At 31.3% G+C, this 8,775-nt stretch overlaps 1 protein-coding gene across 2 annotated transcripts in view; it reads right to left on the bottom strand.

Annotated features, from left to right (window-relative positions):
- Positions 1-8,775, bottom strand: part of LOC106475595 (late secretory pathway protein AVL9 homolog) — a 21,842-nt gene that overhangs the window by 7,831 nt on the left and 5,236 nt on the right. For both annotated transcript variants that reach the window (XM_013936272.2, XM_022379660.1), the window contains 4 exons: positions 5,880-6,784; positions 4,764-4,898; positions 2,912-3,050; positions 1,085-1,165 (listed from right to left, as the gene is read on the bottom strand). In XM_013936272.2, coding sequence (XP_013791726.1) covers positions 1,085-1,165; positions 2,912-3,050; positions 4,764-4,898; positions 5,880-6,784 — 1,260 coding nt within the window. The remainder of the gene's footprint in view (positions 1-1,084; positions 1,166-2,911; positions 3,051-4,763; positions 4,899-5,879; positions 6,785-8,775) is intronic.

Below are 8,775 nucleotides of genomic sequence, written 5' to 3'. Positions count from 1 at the left end.
CTTTGCATGTTGGATAGTCAACATTCAAAAAGAAAGAAGGCATGAAAAAAACATTACTTAAAAAATCTTAAAACTGAAAAAAAAAAAATTAGTATTTTGCATACGAAAGCCTTGAAATGTTTCCTGATGATCTTCAGAATTTCGTGAAGATGCACTTACTAATTTAAAAGTTATAGCATGAAAACTATAACAAGCACAAAATGGTTACGAGTACAAAGTTCATAACTTGAAGCGATAATTGTTTGCTATACTTCATTTAGTAGTCAGTGTAGTTTGGATATATCCAAATAAACATTTATAACCCCCGACTAATTTACCCCATGTTTTCCTCTACTGTGACATGCAGGAATATCCCCCTGTACTTGAAACAATCGCCAAACCTGCGTGCTGCTATCTGTGTTCTACGCCATGAAACCTGGATGTTTATATATGCCTCATTGCCAACTTTTCAAGAACACGTGTAGAATCTATATAAAGACAGTTTATTTATATCTTGGATATTGTTATCTAAATAACTTGTTTTATATTTTGTAATGATTTTACCCCCTTATTGACTTAGTTTTAACTATATTTATGTCATTTACTGGAGAACACTTGTCTTATAATTTTCCTCAATTTTTTTGTTTAAATCATTATTTTTCACTATCCAATACAGTTTTTCAAGAAATATTACCGTCAGATATAGAAAATACAGCATCTTTCAATGTTTAAAAAGTAATACAAAGGGTCAAATTCATACTTTTATTTTTTGGTGGATTATTAACACTTTTTGGAAATCAACCTGAAAATTAATTACACGGTGAACGGGTTAATTTCGTGAAAATACACTAAAAATATTGACCTATTAAAAGTTGTAGTACAGAAACTCTGATGGTCACAAGGTCAGTGTAAACCACTGAGCCCATAGCGAGAAGGCTAAAACATGGAGAGTTGTTTAGTGCAATATATTTAGTTGTCAGATTCTAAACAAGTTAATAAAATAGGAGGTTTTCCATCTTCTTTACTATAAACTAAACTAAACATTTTAGACTAAACACATCTTATCATTGAAAAACGTAATTTAAGCTTATGAAAACAAAATTACCTTCTAGCTGAGCTGTCCTCAGAAGACTGAGCAGATATAGTTTAAACTGGGCTCTGACCCATTCATCACCACCTTCCCATCCTGAAAATATCAAGTTTCATGTATACAGTCACTTTTATTCATTTGATAAGCAATGCATTGAGTTAGAAATACGTTTGTGCATAGCTCTCGTGAAATCAAATAACCGAACTACGTACAAAACAATGCCTTCCACTTTATACTAACTGATGTAATACCAAGAGTCTCGTCTGTATTTTTATTTATTTGTAGGGTCCTTTTTAACTGATCGTTTTTTAATCACAGTAATACTTTTCTATCTAGGTTAACCAAAATACAAGACAAACACAACAAAATGAGGTACATTTACCCCAAATAAGCTGTTAAAACAGTATCAACTGATCATAAGCCAAATAAGCTGTTAAAACAGTATCAACTGATCATAAGCCAAATAAGCTGTTAAAACAGTATCAACTGAACGTAAACCAAATAAGCTGTTAAAACAGTATCAACTGATCATAAGCCAAATAAGCTGTTAAAACAGTATCAACTGTACATAAACCAAATAAGCTGTTAAAACAGTATCAACTGACCATAAGCCAAATAAGCTGTTAAAACAGTATTAACTGATCATAAGCCAAATAAGCTGTTAAAACAGTATCAACTGTACATAAGCTGTTAGAACAGTATCAACTGATCATAAGCCAAATAAGCTGTTAAAACAGTATTAACTGTACATAAGCCAAATAAGCTGTTAAAACAGTATCAACTGAACAGAAACCAAATAAGCTGTTAAAACAGTATCAACTGAACAGAAACCAAATAAGCTGTTAAAACAGTATCAACTGATCATAAGCCAAATAAGCTGTTAAAACAGTATCAACTGTACATAAACCAAATAAGCTGTTAAAACAGTATTAACTGATCATAAGCCAAATAAGCTGTTAAAACAGTATCAACTGTACATAAACCAAATAAGCTGTTAAAACAGTATCAACTGTATATAAACCAGATAAGCTGTTAAAACAGTATCAACTGTACATAAACCAGATAAGCTGTTAAAACAGTATCAACTGTACATAAACCAGATAAGCTGTTAAAACAGTATCAACTATACATAAACCAAATAAGCTGTTAAAACAGTATCAACTGTACATAAACCAGATAAGACCCTCTGCTTCTTAAGTAACCATACACACTAAAACAAGCATATAAATCAATGATTTCTACATGTAGCAACATTACAATATTTTCTACATGTATTTCAAGAATACCTTGCAACTGTTTATACGTTTAAGGTATTGAAAAATGAGATTTCAACTACCAGTAATATCACTTGAAGAACACATAACTATCACTTCTTAGGGAAAACATCTACACATACACAAAATTAAATATTCTCTCTTCTATAAAAGCCACTTAAACTTATTTTTTTCTAGTTGAAACATTAATTATACTTGTCATAAAGCACTAGTATTAGGCTTATTACATTTTTAAACACTACATTCTTAATCTAGTCCATTACAGATTGTCAAGAATTAGAAGAGTGTATAATAACAGTATTCCAACCACGCTATCTGTCATATCCATTGCATCTCTTTAAATGCAGAGTTCATACAAAATTAGAAGAACCATAAGATGCTTTTATTAACACATGTTGCTATGAAAAAACAACATCCTTTAATGACGTTTGAGTTTTGGCTAGAGGAAGATATCTTATTACCATTTGTGGTTAAGCACCCGTAACTCTGATACCATATGTATGCACTTATTGAAAGTTTGTATTTCAACAGCAAAGCCTGAAATTTATATCAATTTCTTTTAGCCTACCTGTTCCATCTAAAAATACATCGTTTTTTTCTTCACTGACATGTTTAACAAGGTAATCAGCAAATCTCAGATCCTCCGTTGTTAAGTGGAGTTGTTTCCTGAGGTCGGCATCGAACACTTCTACTTTGGATTCTTCTATCTGAGACAGCAGTAATGAATTTTTAGTTCTGTTTTCTAAGTATTAATATTTCTAGTTCAATAGACTGTTAACTTTAACATAAAAAAGCTAAAACTTACAGAAAAAAAAAGTATATTTCAAAAATAATTACATTAAAACAAACACTTTAAATAAAAATATTTGTCATAACAATCACAAAACATGTTCCTTTCCACTTCTACCCTCGGTGCTAGACGAACCTAAAACTAACGGAGGTGACGTAGTTTAAGAATTATAGGTACCAGGTATGTGATTTAATAACTACTATAGTTGAACGTAATAAAAGATACGTGATGTTGAACATTTTTGCTCTTTAAGCAATCAAATCATTTCCATACGTTTTGTTGGCAAAAAAAAAAAGACAGAGGCATCTTGAAGCTATGAAAATTCACTACATTCAGGAATAAAATCACGCATATTTATATTTGTGAAATATATATAAAAACAAATCCCTGAGCAGACTATTATAAAATTAGCATAGCTCTTTTTCATAATTACTTTAGAAACTTAAAATGCCTGGAGAAGTTTTTATTTGACATTAGAGTACGATCCTCTGTAGGTAGTCAGCGGTAATTAACAAAGAAAACATAAAGAGGGTATTATACAATGTTAAAGAATTTATAACCTTCCTTGTTAATTTGTCAGTCAATTTTACTTGTAGAATAAGTATCAAATGTTTTTTGGTGGATTTTACTAGTGACCAGATAATTTTGTCTTGTCAAATGGAAATTGTTCTAGCAGAGAGAATTAATGTTTCACACTAAATCATTACCTGTTGACATATTAAACCTGTTTAAAAGGTTCTACAATAGTATTAGTTGTTCCAGTTATAGACATTATTTTAAACTAGCTTTGGGTGCTCCTTAAGAAAGCAAAAATTAGGTAATATTTCCCTCCCTTTTCTCTTTTGTTATTAAATCTCTAATGATCTCATTAGATGCTAAATGCACATCTTACTTTGTGGAAGGTAATAGTTGGCTCATTTAACTAGTTAAGCACTTGTGTTTTTAAATTCAAAGCCAAAAATCTACAAAAAAAAAAGTGAAAATTTGTCCTATTTAAATGATTTTATTTCCCTTCTGAAGTAAAAAGCCTAAAACAAAATAGCCCGTGTACACCATCAGACAGTTTCCAGTTACCATACAAAAAATCATGGTAATCAAGCCAGCCAAACTGTACATGATGAAAACCAAGTCTATAAAGAAAAAATAGAAACATGTCACATTTGAGGGCCTTTTTTATCCTTTCTACCTTGTCATACAATAAATCCTAAAACATGTACACCATCAGACAGTTTCAAACCCAATTACAGTAATATAGCCTGCTAACTCTGGATGATGGATCTTTACAGAAATATGTTAAAATAGTTATTAATATAGGTACTATTTCTTCACATTAAAAAACATGAATGTAAAGAAAAACTACATACAAACATTTTCATTTTTCCACAAACAAGTAGTTATTTAGCATATATTTCTTCTCTTAATACATACTTGTATTGTTTATACTCACATCTATCAAGTTTTTGCACATACATTAACAAAATGTATCATGAATGAGGAAATAAACATGAATTTGATAATCAAACCCGTCCAACGACTTCCATAATGACATTATCATATTTAGTTCAAACATGACTGTTAGTATCCAAAATATTTTAGTTCAAAATAAAGCTTAAAAAAAGTATTTTCGTACCTCGACAATCACATCAAAAAGGTGTTTCTTCTGCTTAAATAAGACATTATTTGCTCCGATAACAAAATTGCATATGTTTACATCAGCAAGGTGATCCAGAAACGGCAGGGAAAGATATGGGTGGCACAGTGAGCCCTACAACACATGTACAATAAACTGCAGTTACATATACAAACATACGAGGTGTGTGTGTAGTATCTCTAAGAAAGTGATCTTGGTGAGAACAATGGTTAAAGTCAAATTTATAATTCCACGGACTTTATACCAAATTTATCAATATACACAAGTTACGTGTGTTAAGTTTATTTTAATTTCTTACACATTTAAAAGATAATATTTTGTTAGTACACTTTATACAAACATTGGAGGTGTAGCATCCCTAATAAGATTAATAAATTGAGAACATACAGCTTTACAAGTCCTGTACGTTTTACAAAATTTATCAAAGTACACAAGTTACATTTTAATTTCCTGTCTTTTTTGTAACAGAAGTTTTTATTTTAACAATTGTGCACTAAATGTATGGACTATAAAAACAAAAAAAATGCACAGTAAATTCTTTTTTTTTTCCTGGTCAAAGTAATTTAAGTTTGGTCCACATCTACAATGTGCTGTTTATAATAATATCTAAATATGTTTGTTTGAATTTATGCATAAAGTTACACAATGGGCTATCTGTGCTCAGCCCACCATGGGTATCAAAACTCGGTTTTTAGCGTTGTAAGTCCGCAGACATACCGCTATGCCACTAGAGGGCATTCAAATATGAAAGAATATATTGCACATAGTGGTAAAATCATAAATGTTATTTTATCTAAATACATCTTTCAGAAAAGTTTGTCGTTTTTTTAGTGAACAACTGTTTTCTCACTTTCACATCTACATGCATTCATGAGAATATTTTAAAATTTACTCAAGTTTAGTAGACTCCACTCAATAACTCAAGCTTTGCTTATAATCTACTCAAGTTTGTGATGTGACGTACATCAAATAACTAACAAATAATGTGTACATCTTTAACTGATAAGCTCACTATAATAATAACTAGAACATGTTGAAATGAACTTATTTAATATACATTGTTTTTAGTACTTTATTTGTTGTATGTATTCTTACTTTTTTGAAAATTTCTAATGGAAGTCCACATGAATCCAGTTCCAAACTTATTAATGACGTAAGCGATACGGACTTATAATCATTATTCTTCATTGCCTCGTCAAGTAGACTAGTTTCACTATTTACAGACAAACTGTCCTCCGTTGACACCTCTAGACGATCAGTCACGTGGCTTAGCTTAAGAACACCGTTTCTTTCAATCTGAGATGAACTCTTCACTACAACTTCTTCGGTGCCACCCAAGATAACGTCTTTATGGTCATTGTGATCTGGTTCATCATAAATATCTGTTATCAAATGGTCTGCTGATGATAGAGAAGTCAAATCTTCATCTATTTCTTTTAATAGAGTTTCATCCTCCGGAGTTGATTCAGTTCTATGAACAACTGAAGCCTCTTGACCTACTGAATCAGTATGGTCACTTCTACTAGTTAATTCCCCGGACCTAGTGCTACGACATTGATCAAAGTATTTTGTTTCACTCAGAATTTCTTTGGTATTTTTGTCTCTAAAGTTAGATTCCACTTCGTCTTCATTACCATGAGCGTTCAGGTACTGAATGTGAAGAGAGTTTTGGTTATCAGCATCCTGCCAGACTTCTTTATTTGAAAGTGAGGGTTCAGTTAAGTCGCAGTCTTCTGATTGTGAAGAAGTAAAAGTATTCTGTGAATATAACGGATGTAAATTCTGTGGCCTACTCTCCAATTTGTTACCATTCAGTTCATTATTTGTATCTTCTTCTTTATCAAGGCTCAGGAAGGCTGGGTCATAGCCAGGCCCTAACTGAGCCTCACTGTCTTCGTAATGAACCTCTAAATAATCTCCTTCTTGAGTTGTACGCAGATCTGGTGAAAGTCTTTTCATGTTGACAGATGCTGCTTCATCCAAACCTTTTTCAATCATACCTTATCCAAATAAAAGGAAGGACAGTTTTAATAATATGAAGAGTATTTATATATATATTGGCTGAAATAATTTTCCTAACCATAAATCAACTGAGTTACTGAAACAAAAATAACACAGGAAATAAAAGAAATTTGTAATTTAAAACTAAATTTATTACTCTGGTTTTCTTTCATGTTGAAGTTGATAGAGTGTACAACAATGAAAAATGGTTTTGGAAAGTATAAGAAACTATAAAATCTTATACTATTGTATATCAAGTTCTGTTTCAGCTAAACTTATTGTACACGGATGCCTAATTTATTACCCAAAAATTAGAAAAGTTCTGTAGTACTTGCAATACACTTAACTTTATGTTGTGTATTTAAACTTATTCTGCACACAGGACTGGTGCTTTCAAACTCTGGTTTGACGTGGCACAAGAGAATGATGGCCTATTCTTCCTCATAATATTACTTTATATATCATTGTTTCAACACTTCTATATTTTGTTGTCATCATTCCAAACATATAACACTACCAATAATACTTTATCATCTCCCACATGTCATTGTTTCAACACTTCTATATTTTGTTGTCATCATTCCAAACATACAACACTACCAACAATATTTTGTCATCTCCCACATGTCATTGTTTCAACACTTCTATGTTTGGTTGTCATCATTCCAAACATACAACACTACCAACAATACTTTGTCATCTTCCACATGCCATTGTTTCAACACTTCTATGTTTTGTTGTCATCATTCCAAACATACAACATTACCAACAATACTTTATCATCTCCCACATAAATCATTGTTTCAACACTTCTATGTTTGGTTGTCATCAGTCCAAACATACCACACTAACAACAATATTTTATCATCTCCCACATACATCATTGTTTCAACACTTCTATGTCTGGTTGTCATCATTCCAAACATACAACACTACCAATAATACTTTATCATCTCCCACATAAATCATTGTTTCAACACTTCTATGTTTGGTTGTCATCAGTCCAAACATACCACACTAACAACAATATTTTATCATCTCCCACATACATCATTGTTTCAACACTTCTATGTATGGTTGTCATCATTCCAAACATACAACACTACCAACAATACTTTATCATCTCCCACATATATCAATTTCAATACTATTACTTTGTTTATTTGCTATCAATCGAGACATACAACAGTACTTACAAAATGTATGTTAAATATTTATTTTCTCTTTCACCAGAGGTGAAATTGAAAGGATAATCTGTGATGTACAGGCGTAATGTATTCTTTGATTGGCTGTATCCTCTGCTGTGGACTGCAGTTTCACCTATTCAAGGGTCATCAGCATAGCTTTGGTCAGCAAACCAAAGGTACACCATTAGGACTCTTATAATGGTGAGCTGTATATAATATCTATGGGGATTTGAGTCTGTTTTACTTCAACATATAGTAATCTAAATTAGTCCTATTTCATCACCTTGACTTCTTCACCCTCACTTAACAGAAGGTTGATCTACATGTGAGATGTCATAGGTTGAAGCAATCATATTTGGTCTTAAGTTTTATTTTAAACTCATCAATAGAGGATAAACCTAAAATAATTCTTATCCCAACTGTCATGTGGGTCTTATCTGATAAAATATCTCAAGTACAGGACATATTTTATAGTTAACATTTTGTTGAATATTTGTTTGAGTATATGTGACATTTTTTTTGTCCCAACTGTTTTACTTACTTAATACAAAAAAAAGCACAAAAACAAAATGTACAGCTTAGTAAAATGTAAGCCTTATATTCAAATAAGAATATGAAATATGAAGCAACAGACCAGATATAACAATCTGAAATTTCCAATAAAAGAAGTATTTTTCTGAATTTCCTATATGTAAACTACCAGAAGAGTAAATATCAGTGGCAACATTAGTATCTTATAAATATCAGTGGCAATATTAGTATCTTATAAATATCAGTGGCAACATTAAACGCCTTATAAATAG

Source organism: Limulus polyphemus, unplaced genomic scaffold (assembly GCF_000517525.1).
Source record: "Limulus polyphemus unplaced genomic scaffold, Limulus_polyphemus-2.1.2 Scaffold8852, whole genome shotgun sequence".
Taxonomy (NCBI): Eukaryota; Metazoa; Arthropoda; class Merostomata; order Xiphosura; family Limulidae; genus Limulus; species Limulus polyphemus.
Note: the sequence above shows the minus strand (reverse complement) of the source record. Positions and strands in the feature narration are given on the sequence as shown.